Source organism: Giraffa tippelskirchi, chromosome 1, assembly GCF_054371585.1.
Source record: "Giraffa tippelskirchi isolate mGirTip1 chromosome 1, T2T-mGirTip1v1.2.pri, whole genome shotgun sequence".
NCBI lineage: Eukaryota > Metazoa > Chordata > Mammalia > Artiodactyla > Giraffidae > Giraffa > Giraffa tippelskirchi.
Genome location: NC_137275.1, coordinates 180162604 through 180174572, shown reverse-complemented (window position 1 = coordinate 180174572; position 11969 = coordinate 180162604). Strand labels below are relative to the sequence as shown.

At 46.9% G+C, this 11969-nt stretch overlaps 1 protein-coding gene across 17 annotated transcripts in view; it reads right to left on the bottom strand.

Moving 5' to 3' along the window:
* Positions 1–438: 438 nt before the first annotated feature.
* The window catches only part of CCDC180 (coiled-coil domain containing 180), a 62965-nt gene continuing 51434 nt past the window's right edge, over positions 439–11969 (bottom strand). For 14 of the 17 annotated variants that reach the window (XM_081511036.1, XM_081511045.1, XM_081510968.1 and 11 more), the window contains 8 exons: positions 10759–10825; positions 9834–9975; positions 6571–6731; positions 5891–6028; positions 5288–5399; positions 2742–2847; positions 1785–1920; positions 439–619 (listed from right to left, as the gene is read on the bottom strand). In XM_081511036.1, coding sequence (XP_081367162.1) covers positions 488–619; positions 1785–1920; positions 2742–2847; positions 5288–5399; positions 5891–6028; positions 6571–6731; positions 9834–9975; positions 10759–10825 — 994 coding nt within the window. In that variant the 3' untranslated portion in view covers positions 439–487. Of the gene's footprint in view, positions 620–1784; positions 1921–2741; positions 2848–5287; positions 5400–5890; positions 6029–6570; positions 6732–9833; positions 9976–10066; positions 10153–10758; positions 10826–11969 lie in introns of those variants that run through there. The other 3 variants (XR_014059787.1, XR_014059788.1, XM_081511077.1) reach the window with 3 other exon arrangements.

Genomic DNA, 11969 nt, shown 5'->3' with positions numbered 1-11969 from the left:
ATTAGTCAAGTTAAGGAGACCTAGAAGATTTCTGCCAAAAGGTTATCATTGGCCATACAAATAACCAGATACCCAGTCAACACCGGATGAAGTCTTTGTTGTGTCTAGGAATCAGTGCTCAGTTGCAATTAAAACTCGCATTTTGTTAAATGTGCAATATACTTTTTCCTGTAAGTTTTAAGTTTTAATTATTTCATTTTCCAAGATGAAGTACCCATCATGCCTTGTGGAAGTTATTTCCCCTGAACTATGGGTCTCTATTTAAGTTACCCATCCCTGTTATCCACCATCTTAGCTGACCAGGTGGAACAACCCCTTTCACCTCTGTCTTCCTCATTGGAAGTGATCTCCATGTGGGCAGGAACCATGCCATGTCCTCGTCACTGTGAGGCTACAGCACTGGGCAGAGACAGATGGATGGAAGGGTGGGTACAGGGATGAGGAATCCACACAAAATAAGCCATTTATTTACGGAGGGTTGAGAGTATCACAAGTACAGGCCCTGGATGATGTTCACGGAGTGTTTCCAGCTGTCCTTCCAGCGCTGAGCCTCTTTCACCTGCAATGCGGAGTCTTCCTGGACCTTCTTCAGCTCCTCTTCAAATGATGCTAAATATTTCTGGGAGCAAGCAGCAGGAAGCAGCCACATGAGGAAGGACTTCTGGACTTTGTCCCCTAGAGGACACTCTGTGCCCTAGAGGGATGCTGTAACCTGCTGGTGGGTGGCTTGGAATACATTCCAGGCACTGGCAAGAGTTCCACAAGTCATTTCTCATGTACTCTGTCCAATAAAGCTCAGGCAGGCCTTGCTGTTTTCCACATTTTATGGGTGGGAAAACTGAGGCTCACAGCCTCGCCTGAGGTTACTTAACTAAGAAGAGACTGAGCGGTGACTAGGCTCCTGGTTCACCTGATTCTGGGCTCTGCCCTCCTTCCTAACCACCACACTATAGTCTCCTTGAAGCTCAGGGGTCCTGGCATCCTTGAGAGGCTGAGCCCACTAGGCCTTAAGTCCTCACTGAACTCAGCAGTGGAATTGTGCCTGCTGCCTAGGGCTTAACTTGGTGGCTGGGGAAGGGCCTGCCTAGGCACTAAGGGGTCTCCACATACCAGGGTCAGCATATCTTTGGGCAGTATGAGGTTTTTCTCTGGGGCACCAGAACCCTAGGTCCAGACATCCTTGGAGCTGCGAGGTCCCACAGGCAGCCTTGGGTGCAACTTCCTCTTTGGGCAGCCCCATGGGTCTAACAGGCCCAGGTCCAATCCTGGCTATCACTCTTGGTGGCATACAGGGGACACACTTCTTTATGACTCGGTGTCTTCTGCAGTAACGTGGGGACCATTCTACCTTTCTCATGGGCTTGCTACAAGGATCCAGTGGAAGCCTTGGGTTGAGAACAGAAGCTGCAGCAGGTGCTCAGTAATTATTCCATCCGTCATCACTCACTCCTCCCACGGCCTCCAAGCCTCTGACTACTCTGTCCTCTCGCACTGTTTTGACTGTTCGCTGGAGAGCCTTCCAGTCTGGGTGTGGCGTCTCTCAGCTGGGCTCCGGCGGCACTGGGGCTCATGCCATGAGACCTGAGCTATTGCTGCAACTGGAGCTGTGGCCCATGTCCCGGTGCCTGAGAATGTTGGCTGTCACCAGTGCTGTGCCCTGCTCCATCTGACCAGACGCCAGGGCACCTGGTGATGACAAGCTCCCTCCCTCCTTCCCAAGGCAGCACACCAAGCTGCCTTGTGCTCCCTGGGGTGCACCCCCTCCACCTCGTCTCTTCACTCACCAGGTAGACAGCATCTCGGGCTTCCACAGATGCCAGGTGGCCCAGTGTCGTTTTGGTGGTTGTGATTGATGGTGTTTTTCGGAGGAGAATCTTGTTCTGGATGGTGACTTCAGTAGGTTTGATTCCTGGCCACTTTCTACAAACAAACATGCATGAAAAGTCCTACAGGCTTAGCTTCATCATTCACTGTGCACTCTCCATCTCTGGTGGAAACAGTTAGCATTTATTAAAAAAAAAAATTATCATGTTTTAAATGCCTTAATTAAAAGAAAAACTATACTGAGCATTTAACATTAAGCTTCTTCAAGTTCTTTTTGGCATTTTCATACAGCTTATATCCATGTGTATAGATAGACAGTTGGGTTCTGCATGGGGAAAGCAAATCCCATGCCTTTAGGGGTTTCCCTTTTCCGGATCTCGGTTTCCTTATCACTTGCCCAGCCAGATGCCAGTCACCAGTTCCTGGCTTGCTTTTCCTACCATGATAAAAAACCACTGCTGACAATTTAGCTGGATAAATCACTTCCTTACTTCTTCCAGAGTCACATTCCTGGGGTACAGGGGACAAGCACTTCTATAGCTCTTGTCATACATGACAGATAGTTGTAGTGAATCCCAGTACTGCCAGCAATCTGAGAAGGTACCCCACACTAGGACAGGCCTCTCTTTATTTGGGGTCCCTTCATGAGTCCTTATCACACAAACTAACAGCTGCTGAGCTCTTAGTAGGTGCCAGGGGCACTTCAAGCACAATTTCATCGAGCTTTCTCTTTATAATATCATGTAAGGGAGGCTGTCATGCCCATTTCACAGATAAGGAAACTGAGGCTTAGGACACAAAGCCTTTCCAAAGTTACCAGGTCTGTCTGACTTCAGAGCTCGAGCCCCTCACCATTTCACCACCCTACTCCCAACAAACAGCCATGCATGGTATTCACCCCTGCTCTCAGCTCTCACCTGCTCCCCCGTTCAATCAGGGGCTTCTCACTCTCTTCCTCCAGGGACAGCCCGGTGAGTTTCCTCCGTATTAGGATTGAGGTTTTCTGTTTGGGGGGCTCCATCTCTGGCAAGCAAGAGGTGGGTTACTGATGAAGGCCTCACCCACAGCCTGAAATCCAGGGGACCCCTGACCTTACATTTACAGAAATGAAACCTTGCTCCCCTATTCCCCACTTAAGAGTCTCAAACAGGAGGGTTAAAGCTGGAATATGTGAGGTGTGGTTTGGGTGTGCATCCCAGCTCCAAAATCCTATGTATGATGCTCTGACCTTCTCGCAGCTTCTATGAGCTCCTGAATATGCTCTTTGGAGATTTCTTTGGCTTATACTATCTCAAAGGGGTCCTGAACTAAGAATTTCTCCTGGAATGAACACATTTAAGGTTGTCTCTCTCATGTCTGGCTCACTGACCTGCCGTTTGACATGAAGAGAAAGGGGCTCTGTTTCTGGAGTGAGACCAGCAGGCTAGAGCAGCTCTCTGCACCCTGGTCTGCAGGCATGGCAGGGCGCCACTTGGCTCAGAAGCCCGAGTTACAGAACAGGTGAGGACCCCATGGGCCTGATGCAGGGGGTCTTCCTGGCCCAGGGGTTCCCTCCAAGGTACCGAGGCTGCCTCCCTGCCAGCTCCATTGCCTGTTCCTTCTCTAGTCTGAACCCCAGCGTCTGTGCAGGCTCTGCTTTCCCAAACCAGGCTCACACTTGCCAAAGAGACCTCCACTACTAGACAGTGGCCAACACCTCAGCATGCATATACATTTTGACCTAGAAAATCCACTTCTAGGAAGTTGTTGCCCCCAAATAGAGAAACATGGATGCAGATGTTCCCTCCAGCATGATAAGAGGAGTGAAAAGCTGGATATGGCCCGTATGCACCAGCAGGGGACTAATAAAATAAGATGCATGGCAACTGAAAGTGCTCAGGAGGTGGTGACTGGCTTGACCAGCATCCGCCCAAGGGGAAATTAGGTTACAAAACAGCACACACCTGTGATCCACCCTCCTATCCCCTCACTGATACACACACAGGCCTGTGACCAAAGGGAAATTGACCAGGAGGAGGATAGCCAATGTTACCGGCACCTATTTCTGGGAGGAAGGACCATATTCTTCTCTTTCTTTGTAACTCATATTGAATTTCTTATTTTACTATAAAAATAGTCATTGTCTTTGCAATACAAACTTTAAAAAATAAAAACAATATATTTTAATTACTTAATAGATGAGAGATAAATGGACAATATTTAATGTATGATTTGAGTCTTTGCATAGTTATAAAAGCAATTCACACAGTATAAAAAATTTAAACATCATCTAATGGGGGAAAAGAAAAGACTTTAGAAATCTCTCACAATCCCACTCACCAGAGGTGGTCATCAACACTCAGGTACCTGTCTCTCAGGCTCTGCTGCTCTCATTTTGTCCCTCTTTGCCTCTGTTTCTCTCTCACACAGATTCATTTATATACTAATGAGGGTACACGTTTGTGTCACCTATGTGTTTTTTAAAATAGTATCACAGGTAAGTATAATTGTTGCTTTGCTTTTTCCTGTGACAGTATTCCTTCAGGTGTTCCCAGCTGGCACATAGAGACCTACCACACCCACCTGAACAGTTGCATAGAATTCCCTCTTTTATCTGTACCATAATTTATCCAATCCTTTATACATGGATATTAACACTGTTTCCAATTCTTTGCAATTTCAAGCAGTGCTGTGAAGATTATGCTTGAAAATACATCTTTGAAAAAGTATGCAAGTATTTCTGTTGGATTAGTTCCCAGGGTTAGAACGGCTAGGTCAGTGTGTTCAGGACTTTGAAGTCACCGACAGAGCGTTCTCCAAGAGAAGGGGTGAAGGTACACTTTTCTGAGGGGCTCTGCGGTGCTGAGGCTTCCTGCCTCACCAGTGCTGGGTGTCACTGAACTTAAAAGCTTTGCCAGGCTCTTGGCAAGAAATTATATCTTAACAACGTTTATATTTGCACTTTTCATCATTGGTGAAATCAAGCATCTTTCAACATTTATTGACCTTTTGAATTGCATGTGTTTGTCCTTTTTACAAATATGACCTGTTAAGAATTCGTCATACCACAGGAATATCAGGCCATTCTCTGACCGATTAGTTATTAGAAATATTTTTCCACTTTGTGGTTTGTCCTTCCATCTTTTCACATTTTCCCTTGCTTTTGTTTTGGCCACAGGGAGGTCCACACCATTCCTGTATAGCTTCTAGCTCTCAAACTTAGGAAAGTTGTCCCTACCCCAAGATTATGCAAATATTTAGTATTAGGATTTCATTTTTTATATGCAATCTGACTCACTGGGGATTTGCTTTTTCAGTTAAAAAAGATAATTTTAATTAAAAAAGAAACAAAAAATTCATCAGTCCTCTCAAGAGAGGATCTGTTTTCATACTGGTGGAGTTGGGGGAAAGCAGACCCCTCCAGACCCATCACCTATGTCACCAACCCCCTGGAGCCAGGGCACAAGGCCAGTGAGGTGCATACTTGCAACCTGGACATCGTCAATGGTGACCACCTCGTCCAACTGCAGCAGGAACTTCTCAGTGAAGGTGGCCAAGCTGGCTATGAAAAGCCGGGCATACTTCCTTATGCATTCCTGGAGGAAACACGGGGAGCATGGTGCTATAAGGAGAGGACCCTGCCTCCAAAGGCAGGCTGGAGATAGGGTTGGAAAGCAACACGTGAGACAAAACCAGGGCCATGAGTCAACTGTGTCCAAGTTAACAGGCATCTGGTCTTTCCCCAGGAGGCTTCTCCTAAGAGTGACTTGAAAATAGGAAATGATTCTGCAATGGCCAAGGGACACACACAGACAATTTACCAAAGAGGAAAGAAAACCCGACATGGATCTTGGGAGAAAAAAATTTCTCATTACTAATTAATTTAGAAATTTTAAAATGCAAGTTAAAACAGCCAATAAAGACCATCTCCACCTATAAAACCTGCCCACTTTCACGCCCTGCCTTGGCCAGGGTGCCAGAGCATAGGGCTGGGCTCAGTGGTATTGGTAGGCTGTCAGTTGGGGTGACCTCAGGAGGGCAGGGAAGCCCTCAGCACCTAAACATGGGAGTAGAAGGCACTACTGACCTCTAGCTTCTCCTTGGTTTCCACAATCAAGGTGTCCAAATCTCCCTGCCTCTTCTCTTCCACTTGACACAGAGACTCCATATCTTGGAGCTGTGCAGGGTGTCCGAGATTTGGGTGGAGCTTCTGGGCATTTTCATCCTTCAGACAATCCAGAAATCGGTGAGTTTTTTGACCCAGTCTTGAGGTCAGGACTACGAAGTCACTGACCTATGTCCTCTGCCAATTATGGCCATGGCTAGATTGATGTGTGCGTTGACCTGAGTGTGTGTGAAGGGCTGTGGATAGGCAGAGGAGTGGCAGGGTACGCAAGACTGAGGCATGGCTGGAGCCAACTCCAAGGGTTAGGAAGTGGGAGAGCTGTGCATCTTCCCCGGAACAATCAGGGATTCAGTCCAATAAAATCAACAGCTTGAATGTCCCCTGGTTCCATGGACAATCATTGTTGACCTCAAGGTCCACAGCCCCACAGAACCAGCCAACCTACCTGTTATATCCAACAAGGAATGTGCTGAACCCCTTCCATGAAGGAGCTATTGGCTCGGCTCTTATCTCTCCAGTGCCTAGTGTCCCTCACTCCCACCCAATAAACCCAGGCCCGGCCTAGCTCCTTCCCTGGGACTCAGTTCTGCGGATGCCCCACCTCTATGTCTGAACTCACAGGGTGATCCCAGGGGCCCCACCTTCCTTCTCTCCAGCTGTTCCTGGTAATTCAAGAACTGTTCTCGGATCTCTTTGATGGAGGTGCAACACTTTTTCCAGTGGTGCTCCTTGAAATTCTCCAACACCAGCCAACACACCTGGGGCAGAAGCTCCTCAAATCTCCTCATCTGGGCCCGTAATTCTGTAGGAATTGGGGGTGGGGAGCCAGGGGAGAGGACTGAGCAGAGCCAAGTTGCTGAGGCCATCTCTCCAACAAAGGCTCAATGCAGTTACCCAAAGAGAAAGGCTTGGTCTACAGTGTGGTAATAGCTATTCCATCAAAAGGGGTCCTGTGGGCAAACTGGTATTAAAGATACTGGATTAAGCAAGTTCAAAGGACTTCTCACTCTGTAGGATTTGCCAGCACTTTATAAACGCACTGCATCTTTCAGCAGTTCTATCTCATTCATTCTCTCTTCAAATATTACCTTGATTCAAATCTCCTGCTCTCCCTCTGGACCTCTAAGTAGCTGCAAGCCAGACCTACTTTTTCCTTCATCTCTCTTCACCTCTCTCCTGTATTTCTAGTCCTTTGTTTTTCTGTGTTACATTTTTGGTTATTTTCTTTGGCACTAAAGCCACTTATAATTTTAAAATTTCAAAGATTTATTTTCTAATATACATAAGCTTTATTTGGTTCTCTTTTTATTTGGTTTCTCTTTATTTGGTTCATATTTACTTGCTCAATTTAATAGTCTTTTGCTCCTTACTCATATTTCTAATTTCCTCTTTTATTTAACTCGAAATAATTATTGCATTTTATATTCTGTGTCTGATACATTCAATATCTGAAATCCTTACTGATCTCAGTCTGTTGCCTCATGCTGAAGGTACCTTTTTGCTGTGTGGTGTGTGTGTGTGTTTTGTTTTACGGTGAGCTCTTACTTGGGGCATTTTATGTGTGGGAATCCCTGGAGGCCTGAATTGAAGGTAGGCTTCTCTGGAGAGGATTTGTACTATCTCTACTACACAAGCATTTGGGCATGACAAAACTCAAAATCATTTTAAGCTATCATCTAGAAATCTTTTGGATGATCCACAACCACAAAGTTGAATTCAGGTTTATCTAAGTGCAATTTCAGTTTAAACATCACAAAAGGGCTGACTTACAGTTATAGATTCTCATTAGAGTTTTTCTTCTTTGTCCAGTGCCATGGCTTGTAACAAGACACTTTCCTTCTAGTCAGTGGGGGAGGAGGTTTTGGTTTCTGTCTCATTCCCTTGACTCTGCAGATGGAGCCCTGTGGAGTCCCAGTTTTCTGAGGCTTGTGCCCTTTCAGGCTGCACACCTTGGGTGGTCTGGGGCTTGGTCTCTGTTCCCAGTGCCCTGGAGCCCATGAAAACAGAGGCTCGAGTGGACCTGAGAGTCAGCCAAGCCCTCAGGGCAACAGCCAGAGTTACTGCTCAGTTTATCTGTGTTCCTATTCTCACTTAATCTTGAGGCTTTATGTGTTTCTTACTTTACAGCTAGCTCATCTATGCATTTAAAAGTTTATTACAAAAGTGTTATATTCAGGATTTTTGCATGTTTTCAGTGGGAGAGTTGCTCAGGATACTTGACTCCCTGTAGGAAATGGAAGTCTTCACTTCACATGTACTGTCAGCCTTCCGGGAGGGACATGATCTGCAGCATTTCCCAAACCCATGTGACCATGGAACCTTTCTTTTGAGAAAGATCACATAGGATGGAAACCCAGAGAGTTCAAGTGGGGAAGCTCTGAGCTAGAGAAACCAAATGCTGCCTGTGGTTTCAATTCCAGTCATTCTACAACTACAGGAATGAGAGCCACCGTTGATTTCCCCTGTATACGGCAAGGCTGTGAGGGGCTTAGTCCTCAAAAAAGCTTTGCATGGTGGATGTTATCCTTGTCTCCATTTACAGGCAAGTGGAGGTGACTTGGTCAATGTCATACAGCTGGGGAATGGCAGTGCTGGGTCTTGATCTCAGGTCTGGCTATCCCCTAATCCTCTCCCTCTTCTACCCCTGCTGCCCCTCAACCCATAGCAGGCCTGTAATGGGCCCTTAGGTTCCCTGCCTTACAAGTGGAGATAATTAGGAGTTAACGACTACAAAAACACATATGGCTGTGGACATGGAGAATTGGGCAAGGAGAGGGGCAGCAATGGGTGTGTTTTCACAGCTCCTTTTATGTTGTTATAATCAACATCAACGGCAAGATATATCCTGCCTGCCTGTTTTCATGTCCCTGTTCTCTAGGCGGCTGTGTCTATCAAGTTCATCATAGTCCAGGCACACAGTAGACACGGTGAAAGGATTCTTCAAATGATTAAACACAAAGGCACCATATGACCCAGAAATTCTGCTCCTAGTTATACACCCAAGAGAAATGAAATCATACATCCACACACAACATGCACATGAATGTTTACAGCAGCGCCATCCATAACTGCCAAATGGTGGATACAGTCAAATGTCTATCACTGAATGAAGAAACAAACTATGGTAATAGGCACACTATGGAATATGATTCAGCCATAAAAAAGCTACATGATATATACTAACAATGGATGAACAGAAAGTAGGTTAGTGGTTGCTGAGGGCTGGGGACATGATGGAGGGACAGAGGTTCTGAAATTCATAGTGGCGATGGTTGCACAACTCTGAATATATTAAAATCCACTGAATTGTGAAGTAGCTTCCCACTAGCTATCTATCTTACATTTGTGGGCGTGTTCAGTTGCTCGGTCATATCCGATTCTTTGCGACCCTTTGAATTGTAGCCTGAATTGTAGCAGGCTTCTCTGTCCACAGGATTTTCCAGGTAAGAATACTGGAGTGGGTTCTCATTTCTTCCTCCAGGGGATCTTCCTGACCCAGGGACTGAACCCACATCTCCTGCACTGCAGGCAGATTCTCACATGGTAGTGTATATATGTCAATCCTAATCTCCCAGTTCATCCCACCCTCCCTTTCTCCACTATTTCATTGAGTGAATATCTCAATAAAGCTGTAAAAAATTTTCAAAGAGTGAAACATTTTTAGTGATACAAATCACTATATTTCTCAAGCAAAATCGACTTTTTGGTGGGGGGGGCGTTGTTTTTTCCCCAGTTAAATCTGATCAAGGTTTTTACCTAATTCTAAGATGTCAGTTTTTCACAGGGAGGCTCTTCTGCCTCCAGGTTACCTCCAGGTCAGGAGGGCATCATTCAGGCTGTGAATGGCTCTGTGCCACCACCTTTCTGTAGCCCTGCCTGCCATCTGCCTACTGGTCACACCCACCTATGAGGCAGGAGTTGTGGTAATCGTCTGTCTGGCTGTGGTACTCCAGGATCTTCCTGCAGATGTTCTCTGCGCACTGGTCGAAGGTTTCGTATATGCAGTCAGGCCTGGTGACTGAGCGTTTCTCTTTGCGGTAAAACTCCTACAGGAGAGAGTTGACAGTGTGGGTGCCAGGCCCCTCTCCAGGGGGCTCTGGCCCAAGATCCTGGCATCCTCCTCTGTGCTCTCCTCACCCCTTGGTCTTCTCAACTGCTGTCCCCTACACCGGGATCTCTCCTCCTCCCTGTCTGTCCTCGTCACCACTGTCAGTGTCCTAGGGCTACACAAGGCACAAGCAAGTCAATGGTAAAACTCTATGCATCCTTCAAAACTAAGATGGGTCTTCCAGTAATGAGACCAGGAGCTTTCTATGGAGTGCCAAGCTGGGCCACTAACACGGATGACCCAGAGCTCTGCTCCAAAGACTCACACCCAGGGGGATGCAGACAGGAAGCACACAAACACCCCCGTGAGGGATGCACTGGACTGGGGCCCTGGGTTGCTCCTACCAGAGGCCCCCCCAGACACTTGCTCCCACAGCCCCCCTCATCCCTCTGTGGTGCCATCACATATCCTTCTCTGCTGGGTGCTGGCCACTCAGGGGCAGAGACCAGGCTTGTTCCTGATATTGGGTGAGCTAAATATCTGACACACAGGATCCAAGAAATGTTTGGTGGCTGAATAAATGGGTAAATGAATGGGTGAGCTTTAATTCTAGGAAGAAAAACACCACACAAGGTGACAGAAGCTGGGTAGCTGTGGTCACGGGGGCTATAGTCCTCTTTACTCAGTTTTACTCAAAGGTCATTATTGGCAGAAGGCAGGGGGGAGAGTCCACTGGGGCCACGTGGCCAGCAGATGGCAGAAGGGCAGGCAGAGCGCTCACCTCCACGACCGTCAGCAGGTGCTCGTTGCTCTCCCAGAGGAGGCTCAGGATGATGCCTTTAAAATCCCTGCAACACACAGGAGACAGATCCCTGAGAGGGCTTGTCTAATCACACTAAATGGTGTGGACAAGACCTAATGGATACAACATTCTGAGTACTCAGCAGCCCAGCCAGAACTGGACTTGGACAGCTTGGGATGCCCAAGCATACTCCCACCTCGTATTTCTATTTGTCTAGTTGAATGCCTCTTGTATGTGCCAGGCTGTGTTTGGCCCCTTCCAAGTGTCTCTGTTCTCTTTTGTTCCTCATTACTCCTTGGAATTACTCACTCTTGCCCCAGGGCCATTGCTCACACTGATTCCTCTCCAGGGAACATGAATAACTTTCCTCTTGGTCACATTTGCTTTTCCTCTGGCCCTGGCTCAGTGGCAATCCCTGACTGCCTCTTTCCAATGCCCTGAGCAGCTCTCAGCTTTATAGCCTCCCCATAGGGGCTATGGGGATTGATATGTGTGACTGGCTGATTGATTAACCCAATCTCTCCCAGCAGCTGGTAAAGTCCACCAGGACACATATTGTCTCTGTTTTCGTTCACCATAGAATCCTCTGTCCAGTGTATTGTAGGGTATAGTTCGGGCGAGGCAGAAAAGGAAAGATGACCTCAACGGAAGTAGGTTACCTTTATTCAGGCAAGGAGGGGTGACAGTTGGCCTAATGACCAGGCTGAGCACCGAAAGGGGTCAGGGGGACTCCACATTTATAGGGGGTTTGTTGAAGGTTTCTGGACAGGGGGTGATAAATCTCAGATAGATGCAACCAGCCTGGAGCATCAGGGTGGGACCTAAAGTCCTGTTTTGTTTTCTCCAAAGTTAGATGATTCAGCAAGGGCCTTTGAGACTGTTGTTTTCTTTTCTAGGCCCAGAAGACTCCTTCGTGTATTGCCTGCACCTGTCAGTGTCTCTGTCTTGGTTGAGAGAAGAAAGAATGATTTTTTATAAATATTAATCAAATGAGTAGGACTGCCTGTAGGATCAAACATCCTCTTTCTGATATTTCTGGCCTTTAGGCTGACCGTGCACACCAGGTGCTTTACTGAACAAATCTGCCCAGGTCTAGCCAATATTCCTGTCAGTAAGGTCAACCGTCTCAATACTAAGAGTGAAATAAGGGACTGATGCGTTAGAACTGCACATACCTGGAGGAAACTATT